Source organism: Topomyia yanbarensis, chromosome 1 (assembly GCF_030247195.1).
Source record: "Topomyia yanbarensis strain Yona2022 chromosome 1, ASM3024719v1, whole genome shotgun sequence".
Lineage (NCBI taxonomy): Eukaryota > Metazoa > Arthropoda > Insecta > Diptera > Culicidae > Topomyia > Topomyia yanbarensis.
In genome coordinates, this window is record NC_080670.1 from 199,270,420 (window position 1) to 199,285,217 (window position 14,798).

The 14,798-nt window shown below is 47.9% G+C and overlaps 1 protein-coding gene across 1 annotated transcript in view; it reads right to left on the minus strand.

Moving 5' to 3' along the window:
- Positions 1-14,798, minus strand: part of LOC131687416 (uncharacterized) — a 41,340-nt gene that overhangs the window by 8,233 nt on the left and 18,309 nt on the right. Inside the window, exons 3-6 of the mRNA XM_058971498.1 lie at positions 5,812-8,445; positions 4,930-5,760; positions 4,063-4,866; positions 3,348-4,003 (exon numbers count right to left, since the gene is read on the minus strand). Of these exons, the coding sequence (XP_058827481.1) occupies positions 3,407-4,003; positions 4,063-4,866; positions 4,930-5,760; positions 5,812-8,445 (4,866 nt within the window). The 3' untranslated portion in view covers positions 3,348-3,406. The remainder of the gene's footprint in view (positions 1-3,347; positions 4,004-4,062; positions 4,867-4,929; positions 5,761-5,811; positions 8,446-14,798) is intronic.

Below are 14,798 nucleotides of genomic sequence, written 5' to 3' on the forward strand. Positions count from 1 at the left end.
TTGGACGAAAACGACTGCATGCTGGCATCCAATATTCGCTACAACACCCCCTCTCATTCGGTCAATCCAATGCCTGGACAGAACTCCATCAGTTGTACAGCATTCGCAGGTTCAGTAAACAAATTCGTCAATTAATTATTGATGCTTACGTACTTTACTACTATTCATCCATTGTTTATATGGTTTTTAATGAAACGATGCTTGATGTCGATGTGCTTTGATTTCTTGCCGTATCTTCTACTCCTGGGTTGTCTTCATAAACTCCGACCGGTTCAGATGGCCGCTTAAGGTTACGATCTTCCGGTACTCTTGAAAGCCAGAACTTAAGGGCACGTACTCTGCTTCACTTGAGGCTGTGGCAACGGTCACCTTTTTCTTACTTGATCATGACACAGCATTGCCGAACTCTGCAAATAGGTAGCCACCAACTGATGCGGCAGCGTATCCTGGTTGAATCGATTCATCACGCACGAACTACACAGCATTACACATATTACCGCTACTATAGGGTTCCTGTGTCGGTTTATCGTCTCGAGACAACATGCAAGCTCTTTTGCGTGGGTGGCTTGGTGGGGCTATAATCCGTCATTTTTAAATTTCTCAATAGCTTTTCGATATTCGTTTCTTGGCTAAGGTTCATTAGAATTGCCAACTCATTCAACCAGCATCGTCCAAAACATCGTTTTCTTTTTTTGTACCAGCTACTCTCGATCAGCACCTTGGATTCTAGGACTTGAACTACATCAATGTCAGCAGCAGCTCTGGAAATAACCCTTGAACCAAAACGTTCCGCAGGATATTGATGATCCGCTGCCGAATTAGTTACTGCTGACAAAAAAAACTGCCGTCAGTTCCTTCGGCTCTGCATTTACTCCCAGGTTCATGTGCAAAATCATTATTTTCATTTCTGCCGGTGGTACCGAAACGAGATTATGCCAAAGTGTCCAAAATAACATCAAAATCGTTAAACACCAGCTCACTCCTAGTAGTTTAACCGTAAAACGGTGCCACATTTTTGTATTTAGTGTCTAGCTGCTGGCCAAGACGGTCTGTTAGGTACTGATGAGATGACGTCAAAACATAATTTATTAAACTCACCTTAAAATCGTTCAAAACACAGATCCGTACCCTCCCAGCAAATCCTTCTCACTCCAGCTTATCTCGGTGCTAGAAATGTTGCAGTCATACGTCACACGAATCGCTTCAAGCGCAATAAGCAGGGAAAGGTGGTGTCCAACAGTCTTCGACAGGGGGAACGGTGCAGCGTTAATTTTTGACGCGTAGTCAGATTTGCTCGAAATGTAGAGATCGAGGATTCAGTTCTACTCGTTCATCACATTATTTGTTTGGCGCAGCAGATTTAGACTGTAGCAGTCGAACAAACTGATGATACCAGCATGGAAAGATAACAGTTCGGGATCTGCAAACATAAATCCGTCGGAAGCAGAGCGCCATTTTAATCCGAAGAAGTTGAAATCACTAACAATAACGATCTCGTCAACCGGGATTACTCAGGACTCAGCCAGTTTGATTCGCACCCAGACCTGCTCGATACACACCCCCAAAAATCAATCATTTGCGCTTTTAATCCATGATGGACAGCCACAAGTACCCCGCCGCCGCTGGTCTTAAGACTGTTGCGTGAGCTGCGATCTGTACGGAAAACATCGTAGTTGGCACCAAATGCTTGCACTGACAGAGTGCTATCGCTAAGCCACGTCTCTGTGAGGGCGATTATATCGAAACATTCATCCGAACTTGCTACCAAATAATCGTCGGTGCCTGTATTCATACCGCCGGCGTTCTGGTAATATATTTAAAGGCTTTGAATGCTGCAGTTGACTGGAAGCAAGCAGCTGATCAGTGCTTGCATAAACAAAATCAGGATCGTACGTGCCGTTGGTATCAATTTGGAAGACCCCTTCACCACTCCTGCACACAGGACTACCGCGCATATCCATAGGTCGCCATTCTGCTTGAACACTGCTAGATCAATTTTTTCTCAAAAATTTCTTATTTCTATCCGTTTTAGGTTCTGGAAAATCCCTATTAAAAATCCCTCTTGCTTCGGTTAGCTCCTTCCACGCACGATTCCCAGAATTTTGAAGATTTAGTGCCGTTTTGCGTTTTCGACTTCTCTTTACAGCTGTGATTGTGGTCCTCTACATTGCATTTTTCAATTGGTTTCAGCCTTGCTACGGTAGTCTCGATTTGTTTTACGTCATAACTGTACTTAGGGCGCACGTTCTGGCTTCTACAGATAGAAATTTCAGTTGCCATATGATAACTATCAACGCCGTATGCTAGTGTCTAATATTGAACTAGCCACACCATTCACCTCTCTTCGTCTCGTTCGCAGGCGATGGTATTGTTCCGTTTTTCAGTTGCCTCATCCGAATTCGTGTTTGGTTTCCTTTTTTAAAGTGTTGTCTATCTGATGATTTTCCCGTGAATTTTCGTTTGGCAGTTCTGCAATTTGCGATGCAATGATTTGTGCGTAAGCTGTCCAGTCTGATCATTACTTTTGTAAGAATGGGTGAACGCAGCTTAAGCAGCCGAACAATCTTATTCTGGCCCAGAAGACTTTTAGGACTCGAGCTGCTCCTCCAACGAGGGCCTCATCGAGACACCACAGTTTCGTAGTTTCACTCCATTTGACATTCAGATCTAAAAAAAATGACCTTTAATTTTGGCCAATTGTTGTAATGTAAGGGAATTAGCGCTGTTAAATGATGGTTTGTGGCTTTGAAACTTGCTGATGGGCCTGGTCGTTATTTCACAACCAGAAGCAGCTCCTCTACCGTCGATGAGATCAGGTCGAAGGTCTTGTCCGTTCACAGTCGCACCCCGATTAAGAGCTATCATCTTGCTGTGAAATCCATCGTGATCCTGATATTCTGCGGACACCTTGTGCTACATCACTGTCAGCAGCTCTAGAAAGGATTGTCCCTGAACGAAAGCGTTCGACATAATGTTGATGATCCGCTGACAAAAAAAACCGCCGTCAGTTCCTTCGGTTCTGCGTTTGCAGCCTAGTTCATATCCGAAAACTCCATGAAGGATTCCTCTCGTCTTTGGATTGATTGGATTAACAATCCTCATCGCAAACATTTTTTCATTTCCGCCGGTCGCATCGAAAAAAAAACAAATTTTGTCAACAATTTCTCCAAATTATGCCAAAATGTCCGTTATGTCAAATGTCCATTATGTTAAATGACAAAGAAAACTAAACAAAGCTGCGAAAAACAAGTAATGCGACATTTTTTTAATTTACTGTCTAGCGAGCGGCCAAGACGATCCGTCAGCTACTGATGAGACGAAGTTAGAACACAATTTATTAAACTCACCTTAAAATCGTCCAAAGCAGAGATCCTACCTACTCTTAGGCAATCCCTCTCGCCACACTTTATCGCGTCCCAGTCTTCACCGCCAACGCGGCCGTTCGTACGAACGCATTCCTAACTCCCTCCAACTTTCCCTTCAGCACATCCGGATTAGATTTCATCGTCAGATTCGTACGCTTGGGTAGTACTAGACCGCTCTTCCGACGCATCGGTATCATCGAACCGGGACTGGTCGGAGTGGTAACGACACCACCACCACCACCACCACCGTTCACAATCTGCTCGTTCGACGAGTTAGAACTGATCGGAGTACTCAACCGACCGGTGTTCGGTTTCTTGTAATCGACTAGCGACGTTCGCGCCGAAGACAGTCGGAAGCGACTGCTTAACGGAGTGCCTTCCCCGCTGGGTGTTCCCGGCGTCGGAGTACCCGGAACGGTCTTGCTGGCGTCCATACTGATACTTTTGTGCAAACTTAGACGAGTTTTGGTAGTGTTGGAGAGGCGCGACGAGGATGCCGAGTTCGGAATCATCGATCCCGGTCGGCGTAGAATTTTTGCCGGTGTTGAAGGTGCGGACGTTACGATCGGTACTTCCGGGATGGTCGGTTCGTCCTGGGTGAAGGTACCCTGGCGGATTAGGTGCGGTTCCGTTGTTACCTGATTTGAATAACATCAGTTAATGTTTAGTTGCGAGGAAAGACCGAACAGTAACTTACCTTCGCTTTGGTCCCTCCAATCACGCCACAGGAAGACTGCCGTTCACGAATCTTAGGAATGTCAGAACTGCTACTACTACTACTACTTCTAACCGATCCATTTCCGTTCATTTCGAGCGAATTGCGCTTTGAGCCGATGCTAGCCCGGGCTCGTAGCGGTTGTGGCCGCGTTTTCGCTTCCACAAGTGAGCTTTGGCTTCTCAGTTTCGGAGTGGTCAGTGGTGCCAGAGGTTCTTTTTTAGTCGTTCCTCCTACACTAGCAGCTCGGGCAGGAACCGGTGGAGCAGAACTCGCCTGCCGTCGGTAAGGGGAAACGTACGCCGGTTTCTTCGTCCCTCGAATAGCTTTGGTGGAATCCGGAACAGGGGCGGGAGAAGGATTAATTTTACCGGCAATTTTCGCGGGATTAGGACCTTTGCTCGGACTAGCCTGAGGAGTTTTGACGTGTGTCTGAGCCGGTTCCTGTGCGGGGATAGTTGGAAGCTTATGTTCATAGGAGTTCCTTCTGTGGCTTTCCGGAATGGTATAGGTAATGGGTTCGTAATCGTCGTCAGCGTGATCTAGGGTGGGGTCCGGCGAGAGGACCCGTTCCAGAGACATTGGAGCCGGCGATTGTAGTACCAAAGGAGAGAACGCTGCCGGGGTAGCGATTATTGTGGCTATCGGAGTGCGAGGAAGATTATCAGCCGTCGGAAGATTGCTGGCGTTGATGACTTGAGTCTCGTAGCGGGATTTGTTCTCCTGTCGGCGTTCCTTTGAAGTTTTCTTGGGAGAGGGCGTCGATGGTAGACTAGGCGTTGGAGTCTAGAAGAAAATAAATTAAGATTAGAAGAGGTTAGGTGTCTGGAATCCCTGCAATCAACTCACCTGACAATCGGAAGCGTTAGCTTCCTCCGCTGCCTGATTCAAATCAACCAAGTTCACAGTCGGAATAGTATAAGTCTTATAGCGATCCTTCATCGCTTGCCGTCGCTCGGCTCTCTTCGGACTCATCGGAGTACTTATCCCTCCGGGAGCCACGATCAAGCCAGCATTCATAGTAGGAGAAAACTTAATCAAATTTTCGACGCTGCTGTTCAACGTCAAGCTAGAATTTCCGGAGGAAAAGTTTTGATCCGATGCCGCTGAAATGGTCCCCGCATGACCACTGTCCATGTCTACCACCTCCGAGGTTATACTGGCCACACTGATCATCGAATCCATCAGTTCATCCATCAGCGATGGCGGTCCAATACTGTCCAGGTTATGCAACGAATTTAAACTATCGTTGAAGGTTTGACCGAGTGCCCGCTTGGCCACAAACCCGCTGGGTAGTGAAATCTTCCGGGAATCGTTCCTAAACGTCATATCCGAATCCGAGCAGTCGGAAATCAGAATACTCTCCGAGCCGTAGAAGGGAGGATTGATCTTACTCAAATCGACATCGGCACTCTCAACGATGGCCATGTTTTGTAGCTGATTTGCCACCCGAGTTGCTTCCATAGCAATGACGGTCGAATTGGTCAACGTTGACACGGTACTGAATCCTGACAAACCGTCGGAACCTTGCCCGGGGCGACCACCACCAACCACCGACTGATGCTGCACTTGTCCTCCCAACTGGAAACGGATTTCATCACGCGATAACTCCTCGTTGCTCCCTCCAAATTCGGCTACCGGAGCTTGATCCTCCAAAGCGTCCAAGGCTTTCGAGTCAACCTAAACAAGGGACATTATTAACAAATTGACTTAAGAAAAAAAACCACAAACCTCATCACTGATCGTCGCCGTATCATCATCATCCCCAACCGAGTACTGAATCTTCGGTGCCTGCACGCTCAGGCTCGGAAAGGAAACATCATTCGAGCAGGTAACGTCCTCATCCCAGGTATTACCGCCACCGGTCGTTCCACCACCGCCGCCCCCACTGGAAGAAACCGTCCGCAGATATTCCGCCGTTGACACCAGCTCCTGGGTGAGCCGTTCGACCGACTTCAACATCAGATCCGGATCCTTATGTTTATCCTGGGGACCACAATCGGACGCGACACTTTCCTCGATCATAAATTCGTTGGAAATCTGCATCTCGCTACTGACTCCCAGCGCTCCTCCACCGGACGCAAGCGGAGAAAGCAACCCTCCCAAGCTGGAAGCGTCCGAACTGGTGGCGAATCCGGCCGGGAACTCGTTCGAACGATCCAACATGTTCTCAAATCCACTCTGAACCGGCGTGGTGGAAGAAACTAGCGGCAGGGGCTGATGCCGAGGTGGCGCCTGATGTTGCTGCTGCTGCTGCGGCTGCAGCGGCCGCGCTGGTTGGGATTGAGACAATTGCTGCCGTCGGTATTGAGGAACTGGTTCGTTTCTTGTGGTGATGGTGGGAGTGATGCTGACCGTGGTGGGGATAGTGGAGGATGGGATGGTGCTGTTGCTGCTGCTGATGATGTCGGTGACGTCCTGCTGTCGTTGGGTTCGCGGATGATGATCCGCTGACGTGTTGATGATGGAGAAGCTGCTGCCTCCGACTGTTGTGTCTGCTGCTGCTGTGATTGCTACTACGCCTGCTGACATTACGTTGGTGGCACCGGCATCCTTCGTAACCACAGGCGTAGTGTCCACGTTTTTTGGATTCGACGGAACGTGATTCAGGACGTGCGCAGGATTGGCGGCGGCAGCAGCACCGGAAATAGCTAAACGCTGAAGATTCTGCGTCAACTCGATCGCCAGCTGACTGTTTCTTCCTTTGGGCATGCCACTCTTGATACATTCCATCAGCAGGTCGTAGTCTCTATCCGAGTCCGGGATACTTTCGTCCGGTGCCGGAACCGGAGCTGCTGCCGCAGCAGCAGCAGCGGCCGTTCGCATACCCAACTGGGTAAAGTTCATACCGGCTCGCAGTTCAAATCCTTCTTCAATGTGCTTTTCCGTCAGCTTCTTCATTCCGCTTTCGATGCATTCTTCCAACAGGGAATTATTCTGGGGATCATTGGAGTCAACTGAATCAATGGAATCGAGTGAATCATTGGCATCGGCAGCTGCCGAAGTCATTCGGTTACCCACTGGAAGTAGATCACGTACATGCTGGAATGTCGACTGACTGTTCTTGGCTTTGTTGGTGGAGAAATCAATTCCTGCTGCGATCGCTTCATCCACCAAGTGATCATCCGAATCTACGGAAAGCGAACTCAGTGATCCATTGGAAGCTGAAGCTCTAACAAGAGGTTGTGTTGGTGGCGGAGGTAACGGTTCCAATTGTTTACCTTTCAACGTCGAGATTCGTAGCACTTTCTGAGCTCCTTCTCCAGTCGCTTCAGTAGCCACCGTCAAATCGGACAACGCCGACACCGTCGACATGGCGCACGGACTATCCTCCACATAAAAATTATTCATTTCATCGTTAGCATACAACGGTTCCATATGGACAGGATTTCTCATCATATTCATTGGATTTTCCTTGACAACCGTCGGAACACCATTAACTTTCCTCGGCTGATCCGTATTCTTCGGTTGTGGCATACCACTTCGAATACACTCCTCCAACAGCCGATCGTTCCGATCGGATCCGTTCGAACTTTCATCCGATTCGTGCCCATTCTCCATCGACAGCACACTCAAATCGCAATTGCTGGTCGCCTTCGACAATCTAGCTGGAGTATCCTCCGTGCAGAACCGTCGCAGCGAATCCTCCGGCTCACGATGACCCCCATCCATCTGATACTCCGAATTTCTCACTATTCTGCTACTATTCATTCCCATACTGATACAGGACGCCAGCAAGAGATCATCATCCCCACCTGCATCATCATCATCATCGTCATCCGAATCGTCACCTTCTTCAGAACCACAAGCAACGGGAACCGCCGGTAGCACCGGCGGTCCTTCCGCCGCTTGAACCGAAACCAACTTCGATTCATCATCCTCCTTATCGTCGATGCTGAGATTGCTTAAACTTGTCGCACAGGAAAAAGCCGCCGGTGTATTCTCCACGTTAAACTTACTGACCGTATCCTCGAAGGCGCTCTTCCTTGCGTCTGTCGATTGATGATGATTTTGTTTCACTTCTACCGGTTTCACAACCATGCAGCGTCTCGGCGAGTGCGGCATACTTTGCGTCGGTGAATCCGGTAGTTCCGAGGGTGACATAACACCGGACGTCAGCCGGCTGAACTCGCTGATGATGGAACTTTTGTCGTCGGCACCGACCGCCGGTTCCGCGCTGCCCAGTGAGCCCATCGAGCTGGTACGTGAGAACATCAGTGGAGTTTCTTCGGCGGTGTTCAGGAAGGAAACTTGTTTACTGCAAGTGCCGTGGGCGCCGCCGATTCCGGTGCCGCCGCCAGGTGTGGTCGGTACGGTTTGATCCGGTGGTTCCGATTCCGGGGGTTTGGCGGAAAGGGTGTGTTCCTGTTGGAGGAAGAAGGAAAAAAGTTGATTTAATTCAGCGTACAATTCGTTTTTGCTCGAAGCTCTGTGGCTTGAATTCTGCATCCTGCATTTCCCGACAACTCGGCCGGACCCTCCGGACAATGACCCTTAAATCAAATACTACAATTCAGAAAATAGCTCAGCGAGAACTTATGAAGAGTTCTATTTTGGCCTTCATTGTACCCGTTCATAGCGCACGCCATCTCGTGATGAGCATTTTCTTGAATTGTATTTCTTCTCATTGGTATCTGGTACTGACTTGGTACAAGATAAACGCTTAATCCAATAACAATGAAGTAACTCAAACTAAATCCTGTCTTGACTACAATTCAAAATATAATAAACGCTATACTGCCGCTAGAAGCATACCTGTCCCGTGTGCTATGGGAATCCCTATACACATGGGACAATTATGCTTCTAGCGGCAGTATATCGAACTTTTATACGAGGTCCACATAGTGGATCGTCAGATATGGAATGTAGGGACTCCCATACTACCTCAAGGTATATCATTCTATACGGATGGTTCCAAAATGGGTGAGCTGACTGGTTCGGGAATCTACGGTACAAGAATTAAAGAAGCGATATCAATGGGAAAGTGGCCTACAGTTTTCCACGTAGAGATGTATGCATTATACACCTGCTCGGAGGTCTGTAGGAAACGAAACTACAGATATGAAAAAAGCGCAATCTTCTCGGACAGCCAAGCAGCACTGTTGGCATTAAGGTCGTCGGAATGTGAGTCCAAACTGATTTGGGAGTGCATCACATCTTTACAACAAATGGCAACTCGGAATAAAGTAATGATATTCTGGATACCTGGCCACCAAGGCATCGATGGTAACGAAGTGGCCGATGAATTAGCCAGGCGTGGTTCATCAAACATGTTTGTTGGAACAGAGCCATTTCTAGGCACCTGTGCCATTAAACTAGAACTTTCGGCTTGGGCAAAAGACCAACTACTAAACGACTGGCTAACGTAGTAGGCGCTCGACAAGCTAAGAAATTCATCCATTTACCGGCACAGTTAACCTCACTTTTTTGACAGTTCGCTTGTACTGTTTACATTAACTTGGAAAAAAATCGTAAAGAGGCTGGAGGGCTAAACTATGCCTCAGACCAACTGATGAATGATGAATTCTTTGTTCGAACAGCAAAAAAATAGCATACCTTGAAGAGGTCAAACGGATTATCGCAGATTGCCGTGTAGCGTTAAGATTCCTGCAAAGAACAACCACCGAGAGACCGCTGAAAGACCATCAAAGAAAAGTTGGAATGTCTTCCTCGAGTGCATCTCATTCGAATCGACTGCATCCTAATTATGGAAGAGACCGAATGCTTCCTAATCTTGATCAACGGAAACACTACGATTGACACGTGAGAAATTTCTGACTGGGACGTCTCCGGGAATGAGAATCTAGGAATTGATTCCACTGGATACAGGACTGAATTTTAACAGTGTGTTCTCAGATTTGAAATTAACAGTTAGACAGTTAGCCGAGAGGAAGTTTACCGACAACTACGTAGCCATGAAGTTACCAGGATAGTTTGTCGCGGTTCGCTCTTGGTGCGATAAATTAGCAGTGGAAATATTCTAGGATAATCCAAAGTACCGAATGAGCATAGGCACGTAAGTCTTTTACTAAACGCAGCTAAGTAAATTGATGAGCTAGATGTACCGAAATCCTTCTCTAAGGGATGACAGTAATACCGACGTATATGCTGTTATCGGTAACGCGTATGGTAAGTACAATCCCGACGGAGAGATGACTGTGAGGTTTTCCTGGGCGCCCAAAAGAAAGTTGGCGGTCTCTTAACCATTTTGTCGTCGAGCGAGCAAGTCCTGATTTGCAGAAGTAGTGGCCAAAGAAGTTGCGAAGTTGTGCGCGGTGTTACGGTGTGAAAGTTGATACAAGTGAAGTTTTCCCGCTTTGAATCTTGCGTATATAACGTGAAATAACGCGAATTTTCGATCGCGCTCCGCGAATGGCAAAGTGACTAGAAGCGATCTAGAGGGCAGAAAGGCTTACGGAACAGCCATTTGTCCAAACCGCGGAAAAGATTGATTGTGCGTCGTTTGCGAGACGGAGGACAGTGCATTTGGTAAGTCTTTTTACTTCTGCTGTTTTTTTGAGATTATCTCTTTTATTTATTTATTTATTAACATATTAAGGCCGAAGTGGCCTGTGCCGTATACAAAAGATTCCTCCATTCCACTCGGTCCATGGCCGCGCGTCGCCAGCCACGCAGTCTGCGAAGGGTCCGCAAATCGTCTTCCACCTGGTCGATCCATCGTGCTCGCTGCGCGCCACGTCTTCTTGTACCGGTCGGATTGCAATTGAGAACCGTTTTCACCGGGCTATTGTCCGACATTCTGGCTACGTGCCCGGCCCACCGTAGTCGTCCGATTTTCGCGGTATGACAGATGGGCGGCTCCCCCAACAGCTGATGCAACTCATGGTTCATTCGCCGTCTCCATGTGCCGTCTTCCATCTGCACTCCACCGTAGATGGTACGCAGCACTTTCCGTTCGAAGACACCAAGTGCGCGTTGGTCCTCCACGAGCATGGTCCAGGTCTTGTGCCCGTAGAGAACTACCGGTCTAATCAGCATCTTGTAGATGGTCAACTTCGTACGACGGCGAACTCTGTTCGACCGAAGTGTCTTGCGGAGGCCAAAGTAAGCACGATTTCCTGCCACGATGCGTCTACGAATCTCTCTGCTGGTATCATTGTCGGCAGTCACCAGTGAGCCCAAGTACACGAACTCTTCAACCACCTCGATTTCGTCGCCACCGATGCAAACTCGAAGCGGGCGGTTCTCATTCTCTTCTCGTGAACCTCTTCCTATCATGTACTTTGTCTTCGACGTGTTGATGGCAAGTCCGACGCGCTTGGCAGTCTGATGTAGGCTTCCTCCATCTTCTCAAAGTTTCGTGCAATAATATCAACGTCATCGGCGAAGCCAAGTAGCTGAACGGACTTTGTGAAAATCGTACCACTCGTGTCGATCCCTGCTCTTCTTATTACACCTTCCAGCGCGATGTTGAATAACAGACACGAGAGACCATCACCTTGCCGTAACCCTCTGCGTGATTCGAAGAGACTCGAGAGCGTCCCTGAGACACGTACTATGCACTTCACCCGATCCATCGTCGCCTTCACTAATCGCGTCAGTTTGTCCGGGAATCCGTACTCGTGCATAATCTGCCATAGCTGATCTCGATCGATAGTGTCGTATGCGGCTTTGAAGTCGATGAACAAATGATGTGTGGGCACATTGTACTCGCGGCATTTCTGCAGTACTTGACGAAGAGCGAACACCTGGTCCGTGGTAGATCGTTCGCTCATGAAACCCGCCTGGTACTGCCCCACGAACTCTTTCAATTGGTGATAGTCGACGGCATAGTATTTGGGAGAGTACCTTGTAGGCGGCGTTCAGCAGGGTGATTGCTCGGTAATTACAGCAATCCAGCTTGTCGCCCTTTTTGTAGATAGGACACACGATACCTTCCATCCACTCCGGTAAAATCTCCTCCTCCCAAATCTTGGTAATCACCCAGTGCAGCGCTTCAGCCAGTGGCTCGCCACCGTGTTTTAGTAGCTCGTTTGGTATTTGGTCAACCCCAGCGGCTTTATTATTTTTGAGCCGGCTGATCTCCTCCTGGATTTCTTGGAGATCCGGAGCCGGTAGTGTAATGTCTTCCGCGCGTGCTCCCAGGTGCGTTACCGTGCCATCCTCGTCGTCTGCTGCATCGCCGTTCAGGTGTTCTTCGTAGTGCTGCTGAAACCTCTGGATCACCTCACACTGGTCCGTGAGAAGATTCCCGTTTGTATCTGAGATTATCTCTGAGCTGTGCCTATTGGAAATGGTATTGCGAATTCCGGCGAATATTTCCACTGCGGATCCGCCGCGTTTCTTTTAAAGTTGCTGCACCGACACCATTTTGTGCGAGTCTCCATTGAACCTCCCCTGGAAGCGAGTCCGGGCATAAAACGCTATCGGCACATCCACTGCAATACAGTGGATGGCGCAAAAGTGTCGATGGTTTAAAGTCTACATTTTGCAGCATAATTGGTCTGCTTCCGGAGGCTCAAATGTTGGTTTGTTGCGGCAATAATTGTTTTCCGCTGCAGCATTCATAACGCTGGGTATCCGTGAGAGACGCAAAAACGGTACAAGTTTCATAAATTACTTCGTCCGTAATCGCACCTTCCTTTAGGAAATTGACGATCCACAATCCGGGATCTTCGAAGAAGAAAAGCATGTCCTCGAGTATCTGTGGTACCTGTTTCGCTCCTCTGGATTAGCATGAATTCGCTATTCTCCTCCCTGCAGGAGAGTGGCCACATTTCTGTCTAATCTCCTCCTATAAAATTCTATTTCCGTAATAACTGCTCTTGAGATTGATAAGTTACGTCATCCATCTGTGTAAGCCGTAGAGACCTACCGCAACGGAAATACTACCGTCCTGGATATTGTGGGATAATCAGGAACGAAGAGGTCGATCGATGTGGAGACATGAATGTGAAATACATCCTGATGGTGCCAGTGTACTAACTCAAACAGCCTGACTATTTCTTCCCCCAGCAATTCTCGATTCAATGCCAACCGAGGTAGCTGAGATTATCTGATGTGAAAAGTCTCTCCTATCACGTCTTCCTTCGGAGGGCAAGTGAAGCCGTTGTTCCTGGTCCTTATATTGATGGGCATATATCTAGGTTCCAGATGATAAAATCGCCTCTCTGGCGTCGGTGAGATGTGATATGCTACTGTACGACTGGATGGTTCACAATGTGCGAAGCCGACAAACTACTTTCTTTACGTATTCTTAGTTCCAAACTGGGAATATTGGTCGATACTGCCAATCGCATCCAATGTGTACAAATAAAAAAGTAGCACTAGAAATGTCTGCCCGTTGGGTCTTGTTGGCGCAGTTTGCTGTTGCGTGTTGAGATCTTCATCCTTGGTGGTGAAATATTAGCTGCGTTACCCGCAGCCACTTGGGGATTATTCAGTCTGTCGTCTGTCGTGAAATCCCGATCATTGGTTCTTCTTGTTTATTACGACACTTTTCACCGGAAGAAAATTAATTTCAAATTTCGCATTCGTTAACATTAATATAGCAATACAATTAAATTTTCACATTTGTTTGTACAAATTTGTTTACTTGAGGAAGTTCAGCATTTTCCATTCGTTTTCTCCGTCGTTGCATAAAACCACTCGTAGACTCGTCGATTAAATGTCATTCTCTTTTCTAGCATCGTCGTACCTCCTACAATGGAGGATCACGGACGTAGACAGTTACCCCGCAGCAGTCGCAAACTGGTGGGGCTTCTTTTTTCAGCAGGAACTCGTGCGTCAATCGGGTATACCCTATTCAGTTAGTACTCGCTGGTCGGTCGAAATCTCGCGGTCAGTCCACTTCGTCGTGTCGAATTTTACTTCGCGTAGTTTTACCTCCGTGGACACTGACCACCGATGGTACCATTGATTTCGGATAGCTGTTTTAATTTGACTAACGGCGTCTGTTCCCGGGTCGGATATATTCAATGGGGCAATGTCCCTTGCTTCTCCTGCTAGTCGGTCTGCCTCTTCGTTACCGCGGATGCCAGCGTGACCTGGGATCCAACAAAAATTGATTGGGCGGCTCCGAAGCATGTTATCGATCTGCTGGATCTACGGGTGCTGGGATGTGCCGACTTCGATTGCTGATAAACAGCTAGCCGAATCTGACATGATCAGCAAACCGCTAGACGTGTGGTATGCTGTTAGCGCTGTTTTTATTGCAAATGCCTCGGCTGAGAAGACGCTGCATTGCTGTGGAAGGCCTAGCGACTGTTGAAAGTGTTCTCCGAAAACTCCCGCGCCGTCAGCGATATCGTCTTTCAAGCCATCTGTGTAGACGACTGTTGAACGGCTAAAACGCTCTGTCAGTAGCTCCTGAACGACTGGGCGGACAATTTCCGAAGGGTCTCCAGTTTTCACGTGCTTCTTTACGTCCCACACGATCTGGGGTTTGAATTCGTACTACAAATGTTGGGAAGGGGCGTTCCGACTATCTCTGTCAAACGACCGGAAGCTCGATGTCCCAAGAGAAGATCAGCGTTATCCTTGCTTTTTTCTATCATCACGGATTGCCAATCCTATTTTTTTAAAGAACGAGTAGATCGAACGGCAAAGTACCTATCATCCTGTTGTAGGCAGGTGCGAGAGTTTGGATGACGGCATCTCCTCCTCTGCTTACGAGCTCCTATATTCTTGCTGCTCGATGTCTGTATGTGTTTTTTTGTTCTTTTTTGTTAAAAACCACTGTTTAACTGTCTTCCTCA